The sequence below is a fragment of the Protopterus annectens genome, chromosome 6.part0, assembly GCF_019279795.1.
Source record: "Protopterus annectens isolate FY-2018-M chromosome 6.part0, PAN1.0, whole genome shotgun sequence".
NCBI classification, from domain to species: domain Eukaryota; kingdom Metazoa; phylum Chordata; order Ceratodontiformes; family Protopteridae; genus Protopterus; species Protopterus annectens.
Window position 1 is genome coordinate 1,103,738,299 of NC_056737.1, and position 16,357 is coordinate 1,103,754,655.

The following is a 16,357-nucleotide window of genomic DNA, read 5'->3' on the forward strand; positions in this document are numbered from 1 at the left end:
TGGACTAGTGGCTTCCCCTGCTACTGGCAGATTCTGTTGGGGCAGTCTGGGCTGCCCACCATGGGTTCCTTTAGACCCATGAGCAGCACTAGGTGTCCCTTTCCTGTGTTGTGATGCCCTGCTTGCTAGGTATAGGTCTCCCTTCTTCTCCATCTCATCTGAAGTAGCACATTGTCTATCAGCTAACTAGATCCTCATGTCCTCAGGCAAAGTGCTAAGGGCTTGTTCCCTCGCCAAAAGGTCTGCCAGCCATTCGAAAGTGGTGACCTGACATCCACTCATCCAGATATAAAAATAAGTGCTTAGGTTCAGCAACATATTCATACAAACTTTCATCTGCCTTGCGTCTATGCTCCCAAAATTTTTCCTATAAGCTTCAGGTGTTAGCTTAAAATATTCTAGCAAACAATTCTTAGCAGTATAATCAAAAAAATCATGATCAGATAATATAGACAGCACAGTTACAGCTTTACCTTGGAGTAAGGGGGGTCAGGACCCATACCCAGAGCCTTTGGTCAGCATCATACTGTTTACATACCCTCGCAAACATATGAATGAAACTATCAAAATTATCCCCCTTTGTAAACTGTGGAAGAAATTTACTGACCTTTTGTGCTTGTGGGGTTCAGTTACTCCCTTCTCTATTACCTCCATGACTCTGGTGAAGAGTCAGCATCTCCTTTTTTGTGCTGCCTCTCCTTCTCCTCAGCTTCCAGGCACAGCAGTTTCTCATTCTCCTCAGCCTGTAGACGTATCAAGTCTCTCTGCTGCTTCTGCTTCCAAATGCCTGGCCTCCAACTCAAGTCTCTTTAGCTCCAGATGGATTTTTTAAGTCCTCTGCAGAAAGGTTGAGCTGTCCATTCTCTGAGTATTGTACATCTCCATGGCCAGTCTGATCACCCTCCTGGTTGCTATTCTCTGATGCAGCAGTGCCCAAAGCTGCAATCATGTCTGCTTTAGTTAGGTTTCCATGCAACAGTCCTTTAGCCTGGCACATCTCATCCAACTGGCTCCTTGTCAGCTTACCATACTCCTCTGCTGACATGCTTGCCTGCTCTCCCTGACTAAGCTAACAAAAGAAATAAAACAATTGTGATCTGAAATCTGAATATTCATTGCGTGGCTGATTTAAAGTACAAAAACACCTTCAGTGATCACTGTACACAAGCTACAGGAATTCACTATCCACACCACTACAAGCCAATTAGAATGGATGTGGCCAACTCACCACTATCAAACAATTAATATTTGATGTGGATATCCCACCACTGCCAAACAATTAACATGTGATGCCCATACACACTGGGGGAATAACAAGTACACACACAGTAAAGTACAATTTCCCTTAACAGCACAGAGATCACAGGCACTCTGGGGCTTGTTTTTCCCTTTCTCTGCAGATTCCTAATAAGACTCCCCACTGGCACAGCTATAGGGTCCAGATATCAGCCTAGTGGTCAGACTAAAACCTCCAGCACCCTCTATGTCCAACCAGTGCTTTGTGTCCCTACCCAAGTAGCTGACACACACACACACACACACTTACTTTAAGATCTGAGTTATATACAAACACACAGACACTTCTGGGAAGGCTGGCACAAGTTCTCCAGCTATGCACCCTTTCTGCCCAGACTATAAGGTAATACGGAATGCCACCAACCACTACTATCAGCTACTATAAGGCCCCTCCCAGAGGGTGACCAATTTCACTGTGTAATATTACTGTTATCCAAACAGTAAGTGTGACCACGGGCTAAGGCTATTCTGCAGTGGCTTGGACAGTATCACCAAATACATGCAAGTACTCTCTAAGGGCTAACACTATCTCTACACAAAACAGCCACAGTTGAAAGGTTTAAAAATATTTAATAATAAATAAAAACACAGGACAACTCTCACCAATTCGACACAGTGCTAATCAAGAATTCAGAAATCCCAGGAACTTTAAAACAATATTGTAGGATAGTCTGACATGTTGTTGTAACTTTCGGCTTTTCCCGGTTAGGGGTCGCCACAGCGGAACTCCGGTCCGCTAATGACTGGCAGTAAATTTTTATGTACAGAGTTGCCAGCCCTGACGCACAGCCTTCAACGAAGGTATGCCCATTCACGCATGTCTCCACACAGAAAAAGCTTTAGCTGAGAATCGAACAGGACAACGTCTTACTGTGAGGCGACAACACTACCGCAGCACCACCACCGCAGTAGGACAGTCTGACATAAATATAGAAAACAGCTAGACTAATCTGGCTAAATTTCTATCTAACTCTAAGAGAAATCACTGTTCTAAATACTACTTACATACAGAGCAAGCAAGTTGTTGTCAGATCCAGATGAAGATACAAAATGCTCAATCTTTCTCTCTGGCAAAGTCTTAAATTGACAATACCCAGTACTGCTGAGTCATTTCACATTACATAATTTTTATCACTTCTCCTTTGGTTCCCAGGCTAACAAACTCAAAATTTACATTTCTCTGTAAGCAGCACCTAGCCAGGAAGCCACAGCAATAAAAGACACCCTTAACATGCAAAATCTAGTAATCATCTCTGTCTTAATAACAGAAAGAATTTGCTAGCCCAGACATCCTGCCTCCAAGCTTGAGATCAAACACAGTTGTAATTCTTTATTTAAAACTTTCTTCCAGTGGGGTGCACTGTGGTTACATTTTTGAAACTCAGTACAGCATACAGTTTATTCATAACATATAGTTATCTTTACATTTGTAAAATAAGCCTGTGGAGTGTAATTAATATTTACAATGACACAGAATTATCTACAAAATTATATCTGGCTGGGCTGGCAGCCTTCACAACAACAAAAAAAACCACCACCACTATCACCACACATTTGTTAACCAGGAAGGCCCCACTGGGCACACTGCCCCTTTTCAGGGGGAGACTAGGCAGCAATGTCTGGTTAGGTGACTTGCTTAAGTTCACATAGTATCCAAATCAAAGAGTAGAAAGGCCACACAGACTCACCAATTAGCAAAAACTAAAGAAAAACCTAGCCAGCCTAGAGTTTGCACTGTGTGATACCTTAAACCTCATGAAATAGAGGCCCCGTGGGGTATATGCAAATGACCCCTTAAGGACATCAAGTGTTTCAGCTATATGGCTTTTACATGCCCATGACTTTTTACTTTTTTCATTTGAAGTCTTTGTGGATGCATTCAGGCCAATCCCACTGGGCACACAGCCCCTTTTCAGTGGTGACCAGGAAGCAATGTCTGGTTAACTGAGTTGCTTAAGTTCACACAGTATCCAAACCAAAGAGTAAAAAGGTCACACAAACCAATCTAAAGAAAAACCTAGCCAAGCTAGAGTTTTCACTGTGTGATACCTTAAACCTCATGAAATAGAGGTCCATGTCTTTTTACTTTTTCTTTTGAAGTCTTTGGCTTTATTGGCCTGAATGTATCCACAAAGACTTCAACAGTTACTCCTTATGACGCTTTTAAACTGTGTCTGACACACCAAGCATATCAGCTTTGTATCCAGACGGAAGACAGTGTTATCAGGCGGGAATGATTGCATAACATAATCTGTGGGGATTAATATATATATTTTTTTAGATGACAGGATTGTGACCACAATGGGCCAGTATGCCCATAAAGAGGCTGACTAAATGTGTAAGGTCCAGAATTACCTTCTACACATCCAGATCTCAAAATGATCTGCTGTCTAGGGAGTGCTGTACTTTGGCCAGTGTTTACAGCAGTATGTATACTTTGTGACTATGATTTTTAATTTGCAGAATATTAGGCTGCAAATTCATAACATTTTCTTTTTAGGCTATTTCTGTACATACGGTGTGTTTTGCAACATAGAAACAAAGTCTAAAGGAGAAGGGAATGTGAAATAAAAGATAACTTGACAGTTGGTTACTGCCTGAGGATAGTTTTTTCTATGTACAGCAAATACAGACTCTGTGACATAAAGGTTAACATGTGACAAGGTTATGGAGAAAATGATGTTTGAAGGATATAATGTAATTTCTGGAGATCCTAGCTACATAATCCTTGACCAGGAGAGCACATAACAATAGATTTTTTGGGACTGACTTGTAGAAGGACATTAGTCGGTATACATTTTCTAATTTCCATATTGGACTACTTTCTCATGAGCAAAGCCCCACTGTTAAACCAGTTAAACACATGCAGACTACACAAGGTGCACCCAGTAATGGGGGGGGGGGTCTTAGGTCTGCAGGCGAGGTGTAGGCTTAGAGGGAGAGAAAGACATTCTTATACTTATGAGGCTATTTTCTACTAAGGCTTCCCAGTGAATCCTATTTTGGAGAATTACAAGTTACAAATTAGCTGGTGGGAAAGCAGGAGGGTACTCACTCTCTAAGGCAGTTGCTGCCAGCTCTGTAATTAAACTCATATACACAAAACTTAACTTAGAATCACATGGCCAGGTTTTGTACCAAAATTATTCTGATGATGGATTAAAAAGTAATTAATAATGCAAATATACATAAAAATGCACAACACTTGTTTCCTGGGATACATTATTACCACTGAAAAACAATCTGCCACTACTCTGAAAATACCACCCTGACTCTCCTCCTCTGGGCCAGTGATCAAGGGGTCCCAATCCTCACCACGGACACCGGTGAGGGAAGCTGACTTGGAACAAAAATAGATACACACAGTATTTCCTGATGCAGCTCTCTGCACCAATCATAATTTCTCTTAACAGCACACAAGGAACACACTCAATCTGGGAGCTGGGTTTCCCTCTCTCTATCCAAGCCCCAGTAAGACTCCCCACTGACACAGCTATAGAGTTGAGCCCTCCACCGAGTGTTCCAAGAAAAGTCCTCCACCACCCTTCTCTGTGAAACTAATTCTCTGCATCCCTGCTTCAAACAGCAGACATGCACACTCTGAGATTTGATTTTCATACACACACACACACACACACACACACACACACCGGGGAAAGGCTGGCACAGATTTACCAGCTATGCCCCTCTGCTCAGACTATAAGGTAGGTACTGCCACCAGAACACTCCAAAGCCAGCTACTCTAAGACTCTTACAAGGGTACCCAATTATATGGAGTAAAATTGATACCAATACAAACGATAGCGTTTGATCAGTGCAGCAAGGCTTTCAGGAGCGGCCATAGTGTCAACAAATAAATACAAGTACTCTCACAGGTTAAAATATTCTCTAAAAGACCACCCACAATGAAAAATAATAATAAATACTAAAACATGAAAATACTAAATATCTATTTACAATAAACACCAGTTTTAATCACGGGAAATATTAAAAATAACACAGATGGATAGAGTAACACAGTTACACAAAAACAACATATTGTACTTAACTAATCTCACTATATTTTCCTGACTGATCTAAAGAATTACTATTTCCTGATTACTTACTAAAGCAAGGCAATATGAAGTAGGTAAGAGGTCCTTCTTTGTCAGGTTTCAAAAACAGACTGCTCTGAGATTTCTGTCTCATCTAGTACTAAAACATCATTCCAGTGCTAGATTACAGAATGACATCACATACATCTGGTCATCCGACTTCTGGTTTCCACACTACCCCATTACAAGAAAATGGACCAGAATCTCACACATGTTAACATGCACATACAGCTTTGCTAAGCTGTGTTATAGCATATTGAAGCTATAAGAACATTTCAAAATGTCCACCCCTCCAGGGTAGCAATTAGTTCATCCTTAAAGACAATACAGTAGGATTTCTAGTTATGGTTTTCACAGATACTTTGTCTCTGGCTGCAATTAGAACTATAAGATGCAATCTTTATTGCCTAAACCAGGAAATTTTATTTCAGACTATTTTTCAAAATTAGCTGGACCGAGATTAACCTCTTCTCTTCCAGTATCCTCTGTTACAATATATTCACTTCAACAGTTACAATACAGTCTGACATACAGGTGTATTTCTTTTCTGTCCAGCAGGACCCATTGTTGGTAAATTTTTAACACAAACAGATTTATAAATACATTTTCAACACAAGCACCTGTACAAACCGGTTTGATGTACAAAACACATAATTCTTTACAAAACTCCAGCTAGCTATGATGGCATATGTTACATATCCACTGCCCTATGTTTCCTGGCACAGCTGACAATACCTTACATAATCAGAACCAGGTTAGATGATGACCAAGTGAATCTGCATAAATATTAAGACACATTCTACAAGCTATCCTTCCTACATGAAATCAGGAGCACTTACATGTAAATATGAAAAACAGAATTACCACTTGAAATATTATCCTGAATTTTGGAATTCATGGCAGTATATTTTTTCATGCTTTGATACAGACCACACTTTTCCTATTAAATCCTTATAGTAGCAATGCATCTAGAACAGAACATATTCCTTGTGCTAAGTGAATCAAGTTCCATCATTCCTTCATTAAAACAAAACTTGCTTCCTCTTCCAGTTTGAACATTATACAGCACTTGGAATCAACTGATTGAGCAAAATCTGTGCTCGCATTTTGGGCCTAGGAAAAGAGACACTTGGTATGCAACACCTTGTACAGAATCTGCCTACCACACTCACACTTATCCTCCTAGCTGACATCTAACAAGTTTCAACAAAACAGTGCAAGTAAAAAGGAAGGCTTCCCAAAAGGGCACTTATCTGGATAAACAATCGAAGCAAAGACACGAAAGACCAAAATGGTGATCAGTCCAATGGATGCATCACCAACATTTAGGTGGCTGGTGAGATAGTCTGAGGATACATGCTCGTACATCTGTCTTTATAGCCTAGTGCTTACAAGCTGGGACTGTACGTTGGGCATACACAATCTTGGGAAGGTAAGTCTTTGGTATCCCAGACAGATATCAGTAGTGAAACCCATATGTCAGAAATACTGCAAATGTGACTTCGATCAGGACATGTACTTTCTCTTCTGGATCTGAACATTACACAACATTTGGAATCAGTGATTCCATATTAAGGGAACAAAAGTTGGTCTTCCACATTCCTAGACTTACTATTTTGACACATTATAAAAAGTTACAAATTGGCCAGTGCACGGAAAGAACCATTAACCCTATGTGCTGGGTAAGACAGACAGCTCAAAGGCAGTATCCTTCTGCTTAAAATGACTTTTCCAAAACCCAATAGATCATGGCCTTTTCTCATCAAAGCATATATTACTCATGTATAAACTGAGGCTCTTCTAAAACCTGCAATTCCTCACTGTCTGAGGCTCCTTTGCCTAAAATATACTTCTAAATATTTTTCTGGTAGGGTCAGAAAGATGCTTTAGCTCCACCTAAGATACTTCTAAAAGCTGCTTTGCCTTCATCAGTTCTTTTCAAGAAAGCTTCAGTTTTTCCCCATACAGTGATAATTTCCTGTATGTGGGCTACTGCAGTGAATTTCATTCACAGCCCTTTAGAATCAAGGATAAGGTTACAAACAATGGGCAAAGGTTATCTGCATATGTGGGAGCATTACTCGTCACAGAAGGTCTAATTCATTATAATAAAAAATAAATTGCAAAATACATTAACCTTCACTGCACGGACTTAAAGGATCATATATGCATGAAAGTGTAATACGCAAAAAGATATCCTAAGGGAAAAAAACATTAAAATCTATAAACATTTAAGTATGTGCACATAGATAAACACAGACATGCTTACACTGTTGAAAACTGTTTCATGCTGTGCTCTTGAGGGTGTGTTAGGGACGCTTTTTGTTCCACCACTTCTTCCACCAAGCCAGCTGGAAACCCATCGTGTGACACCTTGCTTTTCTTCACTCAACAGCTGGAAAAGTCACAAAAATTTTTTTTTACATACAAAATTAAACAATATATACTACAGCACTACACTGAAAGAACTTACCGTAATAATACAAGTTTGAGTAGATTACTGTTCCAGTTGTCCTGATTACTGGGACTGCAGCCCCAGGAGGCTTGATGTCTGGCACAACTTCCAGCACTCAGTGTCCTCTCTAGGCATGGCAGATGCACATCCACCAGGGACATCAAGACATTCTTATTATAAGACCAAGGTATGCACAAGCTACTGTATAGCTTATATGCCCAGAAAACTAAAGAACGTTTTAACCTGAAAGCTGAGGAACAAAGTCCTGATTTATGGGAGACAGAGAGAAAGGCCCTCAAATTCTAATCTGATGGGAGAGGAAAGAGAAAAAGGGCTCTCCAAATCTGCTCAGACTTGAGCAGTCTGTAGGCCCTGTAAGACAAAGGGGGTAGCATAATGATAGAGTACCCCACAGTAGCCTAAGATGGCCAAACAAGAACAATGGAATTGTGGTCATGGTAGAGAACAGTACTGCAACACTGACCCACATTAACATCTACTACTATAGTACTTTGTTACAGAATTGGCCTATGTTCTTCATTTAGATCACTGCTGCTGCAGTCCTAACTACTGGGATGATCCCAGAGTGCATGATGAAATGGAGGGTCCTGAAGGGAAGTGTAAGGCAAAACATACCCTGTAATTTAGCTGTAGCAAACTATACTCTTGCCTTATAAGGGATGTTCAGTCTCTAGTGTTTGGAAAAGGTATGGACAGAAGATCACGTAACTTTGTCCAAGATAGTCTGGGCAGTAATACCCTTTGGGAAGGCCACAGTGGTAGCCATACTTAAAGTGCTGTAGGCTCTAACAGTTCCCTCTATTTTCTTACTTTTGGAAGCACAACAGAGCATGACAGAATTCTGAAAGAACTGGAACAAATGTCCATCTTTTAACTACCCGGAACTGTACTGGACAAGTGCTAAATATCTCAGCTTCTCCTTTAAGTGCCAAATCTTCTTGTACCTTTCAGAATAAAAGTTTTTACTCACTGTGACTTTGATAAAGGTGGTTTATTATGCAGTAGCAGCATACAGTGGAGGGAAACGTAGTAACTCAACAAGAACCCAACAAGTCTTATACTGATATTATCTCAAGCAACAGTGTTGATAAACTGAAACAGGATGAATACACAAACTTCTGTAGTTCTGAAGAATGAATTAAGACCGTCTCTTGTAACTCTGCACTCAGAATGGTCCATTTTCTCTGTAACAGCAGAATTAACACTAGCTGCACTGTTTTCTGTAGTTTCTGCACTTTTACGGACTTCTGAATGATCTAAACTGATGGACATTAGACTTGACTTCTTTCTCAGTCTTCTGGTACTTAAACTGAACTGCTGTACCCAATCTTTGGAGTATTTCAACTGAAACAGACTTCTGTGTTAAAAACATCTCTCATAATACTGACACCCTGTAAATTTCCTACAAGTACAACATACCTCTTTAACCTTGGTATCCAAGCCTTGCATCGTCTTAACAAGACCTGTTTTCATACCAAATGCTCTGTACATTCTGTTAGCACATCTTATAGGTTTGTAGGTGTGTACTAGGCTAACTGCCCTGGTGCCTTTACAAGCCTAGCCCATAGGATTACCCTGGCATCGTGCCACTTGACCTTAGTTCCCAGTGCCTCTGTCGAGTAAAGCCACTGGAGTGATCCCTGGGGTGAATTTTCTATTTCCCATCCACTCATCATGATTTCTCTTGAAGAGGGCCAGCGAGGTGCTCTGCTTGACATGTATGGGAAGTCTATTCCATAGCATGGGCAGTCTCTGGGTTATGAACCTGTCCCTCCAGCATGTTCTCTTGATTGTGGTAATAAGGTTGAGGTCTCTGGAGCATGTGGTGCAGAGGGATTTGGATTTCTTTAGATGTAGCATTTCTGAGAGAGCTGGGTCAGACATGGCTTTGTAAGTCAAGCAGAGATTGCCTCTAAGTAGGAGATATGAGACAACAGTTGGAGTTATTTTAGTCTGTCAATATAGGACAAATGTTTAAGGCCTAGGATCCTCTTTGTGAGGTACATTTGTGGCCTCTCCAGTTGTTGCAAGTGTTTAGCGAGGTACAAGCCAAATGGGGCATTGTACTCAATGATTGACCTAATGAGGGAAGAGTAGAGGGAGACAATGACCTCTTTCTTCCTGGATGCAAAACCCTTAGTAATGAAATGTGCCACATAGAAGGACTTGCTGACCACAGTGGCAGTGTGGTGGTCAAAAGCGAGGTTGCTGTCAAACTGTGTTCCCAGATATCTTATAACGCCTTTTGTGTTCAGTGGACTACCATCGATGTGGTAATTCATGGAAACCGGGCTTTTCCCAAAGGGGATGATGACACATTTTTGGCATTGAGCTTAAGCCATGGTTCTAACACTATTCGTTGGTCTCAGTGAGGCCTTTCTGTAGGATGTCAACATCACTCAGGGAGTTAATAATAGCTCCCAACTTGCAATCATCTGCAAACTTTGTTAGCCAGAGATCCTTCATGTTGGCCTGGACTTCAAAGAAGTAGATACAAAACAGGAGAGGACCCAGGACCGAACCCTGTGGGACTCCACTCGTGACTGGTCGGCAGTCTGACTTGGAGTCAGCTACTTTCACACTGTGGCTTCTACCTGTGAGCCAGTTTGCAACCCACCTAGTGATATAGGGGTTGATGCCTAGCTTAGTGATTTTTTTCTATGACTCCTGAGTGGGAAATGCTACCAAAGGCCTCGGCGAGATCAAGGTAGGCTGTATGAACCAACTTGCCTTCATCCACAGCTCTAGTGACTGACTCAAAGAAGTTGACCAAGTTGAGCAGGCATGATCTACCCTTCACAAAACCAAACTGTGTGGTATCCAGAGTTTGGAGATTCCCTATATCCTTGTTTATTAGGTCCATGATGATGCGTTCCATATCTTTGCATATCAGACTTGTCAGGCTAAAGGGGTGATAGTTCCCAGAGTCTGTAGTCACTCCTCCTTTGTGGAGAGAGATGATTGTAGCAGTGCGCCATTCGGTAGGACAAAGCCTGAAGTGAGGCTGTGACTGAACAGGGCACACAGGTGAGGTGCCAGTTCACTCTATAGTTCATGTAGAACACAGCCAGGGATATTGTCAGGTTCTATAGAAGCTGTATTCTTGGCCTTGGACAGTGCTATTTTAACCTGTGCAACAGTAATACTGGGTACTTGGCAATCTACTGGTATTGTGATTGGTCCCTTGGGGGGAAGAGGGGTAAAGTTGGCACTGAATCTGTCGGCCAGTATATTGGCAATATCTGTTGGCTCGGTATAGGAGGTACCATTGTGCAGTAGCTCAGAGCAAATCTGGGTATTGCCGTGGAGATTCTTTACAGGACTATAGAAGGCCTTGTGGTTGTCTTTACTATCTACTGCAATTCTGTTTTCATAGCTAGATTTAGAGGATTTGATGAGGGATCTCAACTTTTTGTTGAGGCTAATAAGGGAGTTTTTCCAATCTTGGGACTTCACCTTATTCTGCATCATTTTCCTCCTTCTGTTGTAGTGTTTGTTTATGGCAGGGAACCACCAGATTGGCTTCTTTTTTTTTGAGGAGAGCGTCTTGGTTCTACTGGATATGGCAAGATCCATGCATTTGTGTACGTGTTCGTACAGTGCACTGGTGTATGATTCGGCGGTCATGCAACTGATCTGCATTTGCATGGGTGCCATGAAGTTAGCCACCTCTGTTTTTAGGAGCCCAAAGTTAGATTTGGAGAAGTTTTTCATGGTGGTTACCTTTGCAGGGGTGGAGTGGGTGGAAGGGATGTGGATTTCCAAGGTGATTAGTTTGTGGTCAGATCTAACCAGGGAAGAGTTGACTAATGGTGTAGAGCAATGTTCGCCCACATTAGTAATGACCAGGTCAAGGATGTTGCTACCTCCAGTGGGGGTAAGAACGAGCTGGTCCAGAGCATTGGAATTAATTAATTCCAGGAAACGTTGGGCAAGTGTATTGGTACAGGAGCAGTTTTCCCATTTAATGGAGGAGTAGTTGAAGTTGCCAAGTATGAGAGTGTTAGGTTGGACCCTAATATTCTACAAGGCGCTTAGGAATGTGGCGTGCAAGTCTTGGGACATGGTTGGGGATCTATAGCAGGCTGCAACCTGAATCGCTGTCTTACCTAATGTTAGCTTCACCTGAAGTATCTCAGATGCATTACGCTGGGCTACCAGTCTGGAGGTGTGTGCATCCTTTATGTATATGGAAACACCACCACCTTTGGAGCCGAAAGGTGCGGCGTGAGTTATAGCCTGGTAGTGCAGGGGTGCTTTCTACTGCCTTGAACCAGGTCTCTTTTACGGCACACATGTCTATGTTCTCCATTTTAAGTGTATTCTGAGATTTAGACTTCTAGCGTTGAGCAGCATGACCCTCAGATTGCATTTGTTTGTAGCTGTTATGGTGGTAATTTGGTCTTTGGAACACCACCTAAAAAAGGCACTATAGGGGTGCCAAGAGCCTTGACCAGTATCTGGAAGCCCAGGGGTGACAGATGCAGGCCATCTCTAGCAAAGCATCAGGGTCTGTCAATCATGTCATCCCAGGTAGACATATACTGAATCCTCTTAGAATGACACCAGAAATGTAGCCAATTGTTGAAATCAATCATTTTCTGCTTGTACTGTGGTATCATTCTGGGTGATGATAGGATACTGCTCAGGTCTAGGGTCATACACACCTGGGCTACAGAATCCGAGAGCTCCTTCATGTCTCTTTTCACGTAGTCCAGAGAGGTAAGTCTCAGGTCATTCACACCTCATCCTTAGCAGTCCTTTGGTCTGAAGGTTATTTCACTTAGACATTCCTTTCTACTGAAACTGCACTTATTGAAACTGCATGGAAAATGTGAAATATGAATATACAGACCTGCTTTAATATGGCTGCATTTCTAGGCCTATGGAAACAGAATACTATATTTATGTCAGAGTTACTCTGGCAAAATTATTTTACTTCAAGGTTATTCTTACAAATGTGCCAGCCATTTGGAAATGGTCAGTCTGTGCACATCCCTATTCTTCCTTACTTGTTGCAAAGGACACTGACAACTGAGTGGAACGTCTACTATCCTTGGCTCTGTGTAAATATCTCGGTTGCCTATGCATGTAGAAGGAATACAGCATTCCCACCACTGCCCCATTATAAGGATTGGAAAAGAAGACTGCAATTGAAAGGCTTGGTTAAGAGAAAGTTACATGGCTACTGTTTGCATAAAAAAGGAGTTTGTCCCAAGACTGACTGCCCTTGTGGAAGACTAAAATGATTCTTTACATATCAGGTCTTGAAATCATCATACTTTTTTTTTTTTTTTTTTTTTTTTTTTTACAGAGTTGATGACTACAAGCAAGGCCAATTACTAAGAAACATGACAGGAACTGTGGCTGCAAGCTGAAAGGGTGACTGAGCCGGTTTTTCTAGGTACTTAAAAGGTAGTAGGCAAGCAATTGGAAGCCCATGGGAAGACAAGGTGAAATGGTCAAAAGGTACACTTTGATGCAAGCCACAGGCCAACCCTGAATTAAACAGCCCATGTAAATACTGCAGAATCAGGGACACTAGTACTGCAATGGGTACTGACTCCTTAGAGAAAACATATCCCACACACAGAAGTAGGATGTCCTACTTGTAAGGCTTCCTAGCCTCCTTATGTATGTCAAGCACATCAGCGGTAAACTGCTACCTGAAGGGCAAAATAATAAGCTACAAAGTGCATATGAGGGCTTCCCTTTTCTAGGGAAAGAGGTCTACTTTCATAGACAGCATACAATGTTTCCCCATGGATATTTCCATGAAGACGGTAAACCACTGCTACATGGGCCAAAGCATTCCTGGCCCCTTTTCCCTTATTTTTCTGGACCACCACATCGGAGGTAATGCATAAAGGAAGACACATGTCCACTGAAGAAGGCTTCCTCTACTCAAATGTCTTTGTACAGTGCTCTTGCATAGAATGACTTCAGCTTTCTGCTTAACAGTAAACAGGTCTAACTCTAAGACACCCCCATCTGTGTACTGAGAAAAAACAAACCTCTCTGTGTTAACATCCACCCGTGTAGTTCTAAGCTTTAACTTGCTTTGTTGTCAAGCCACTGAATTCAGATAATAAGTTATGTAGACTGCTTTTAATGTCATCTGGGACTTCAGCGCTATCTCCTGTGAAGTAATCACCAGGTGTCGTAAGTGGCATGGCCAAGTTCTTGCCTGCTTTTCGATACACCACAACACTTTTATCAGGTACTGCTACCTACAAGAAACCATCACTCCATATCACTTTGAAGGTATTGAGTACCTTGTTTTCTATTCATTTAAAGTGGCTTTTGGTGATTAGAATTCAACCAAAGGGGATTAATAGAGAATTTATTTGGTAAATCAACATGATGCCGAATAATTCAAATCCTTCACAGTGGAGTTATCCACTACATTCTCAAGAAAGTACTCCTTGTTTCTTTTACCACTCTGCACTTGAGACAGTGGGATCCAGAGCTTGGCTGAAGGTTTTGTAAAACCTGGAGAAAACCCTGATCCACTGGTCAGGAACAGCATTGGGCAGGGTGAATGCTAAGGATCCACTGGATGCTTAGTGGTCTGGAGATGTGGACACAATTCAAGACTTCCCACCTGATGGCCAAGTAGGCCACCCCATCCCCTTCTTAGATTATGAAGCAAGCTTTGGCCACCAATGTTTGTGATGGGATGTCTGCTTTGAAAACTGAACAATGGCTGCTGGCTCTGTAGGATATACCTACATCTCTTGGTGTGATGGCCTACAAAGGGGCTTTGTAAGAGGATTTAGTAATCTGAGACAGACCGGCTGAGGCTGTGAAAGCTCCTCACTGATGCCTACATCCTACAGCCACAACAGGTGGACAGTGAAGTTGTGTCACCTGCATTCCTTTCCAGTCTCCTCAGTCTGCTTCTTTCTCAAGGGGAAGTCTGAGGCAAAAGACTAACTCAAGGACGTCATGGCAAACTGGGTGTAGGCCTCAAGCCTCTTCTGGTCCATGTAGTTTTGCAGGGAATGCTGCCTACTTCTCAGAGTTTAAGGGGGGAATCTCTAACAGACCCAAACATGCCTTGACAGTGTGTTCTGGACCTAGGCAAAAGATACAATTTTGAAAGTTTGTGAGTGGAATCTGTCTACCACAAGTACTGCTACCTTTCTTAGACCCTGACATCACACACGTCAAACTGAGTACAAGGCTACCCAAAAATTACTAGCTACCACAAAAGTGGCGATAGGAAAAATCCCCGAGTACTTTTAAATTGTCCGAGCTCTGAAGCAGTACAATAAAAATAAGATCAATGTATATGCTATAAACTGCATCATGAAAGATCTAAAATGGGGATAGCCGATGTCTGTTTTATAATGAGAATGTCCTAACATCCCTAGTGGATGGCTATCTGACATGTTTAGACTGGGAAAGGTGTCGAGCTCTACAAGTCAAGGCAGATATTGGACCTCTGCGGATGAGGTCTTAGTAGTCAGGACTACTGCAACAGTGACCAAAGTGAAGAACATATTAAAGAAAACAATCCACTAAACTAAGCGCATGGAAGAAGATGAACATGTCCACATAATATTCTACTAAACTAAGTGCATGGAAGAAGATGAACATGTCCACATAATATTTTACTAAACTAAGCGCATGGAAGAAGATGAACACGTCCACATAATATTCTACTAAACTAAGCACATGGAAGAAGATGAACACGTCCACATAATATTCTACTAAACTAAGCACATGGAAGATGAACACATTCACATAATATTCTACTAAACTAAGCACATGGAAAAAGATGAACACGTCCACATAATATTCTACTAAACTAAGCGCATGGAAGAAAATTAACACGTCCACATAATATTCTACTAAACTAAGCGCATAGAAGACGATGAACACGTCCACATAATATTCTTCTAAACTAAGCGCACGGAAGAAGATGAACACATCCACAGAATATTCTACTAAACTAAGCGCACGGAAGAAGATAAACACGTCCACATAATATTCTAGTAAACTAAGCGCACGGAAGAAGATGAACACGTCCACATAATATTCTACTAAACTAAGCGCATGGAAGAAGATGAACATGTCCACATAATATTCTACTAAATTAAGCACATGGAAGAAGATGAACACGTCCACATAATATTCCAGAATCCTAAGTCCAAGCAAGCCTACTTAATTATCAAAAGCTAAATATTCCTCATCACAGGTTGACATAACTGCTTTAAGCTGCAATGTAAAGTTTTGTAGGAATACACAGTAAGGAGAGTACAGTAACTGTAGATGTTTGAGCATGTTCATTGTTGCAGTGCTGCTAACTCTTGGGACTTCTTCTGCAAAAGGTCGAATATCTGCCCTGAAGACCAGATCTTTTCACCCTTTCCCTTTTGGCCAGGTGGACACCATCCCACCTGGATGTCAGCATAAGAGGGACATCTGCTTATTCCAGCTTTAGTTTGTTGATGCCCTTAAGTTAGCAAGGATCTAGCAGAAACCA

At 41.6% G+C, this 16,357-nt stretch overlaps 1 protein-coding gene across 1 annotated transcript in view; it reads right to left on the reverse strand.

The window, feature by feature from the left end:
- The window catches only part of TRIP11 (thyroid hormone receptor interactor 11), a 1,664,886-nt gene that overhangs the window by 54,200 nt on the left and 1,594,329 nt on the right, over positions 1-16,357 (reverse strand). The window contains exon 19 of the mRNA XM_044073627.1: positions 7,660-7,785. Coding sequence (XP_043929562.1) covers positions 7,660-7,785 — 126 coding nt within the window. The remainder of the gene's footprint in view (positions 1-7,659; positions 7,786-16,357) is intronic.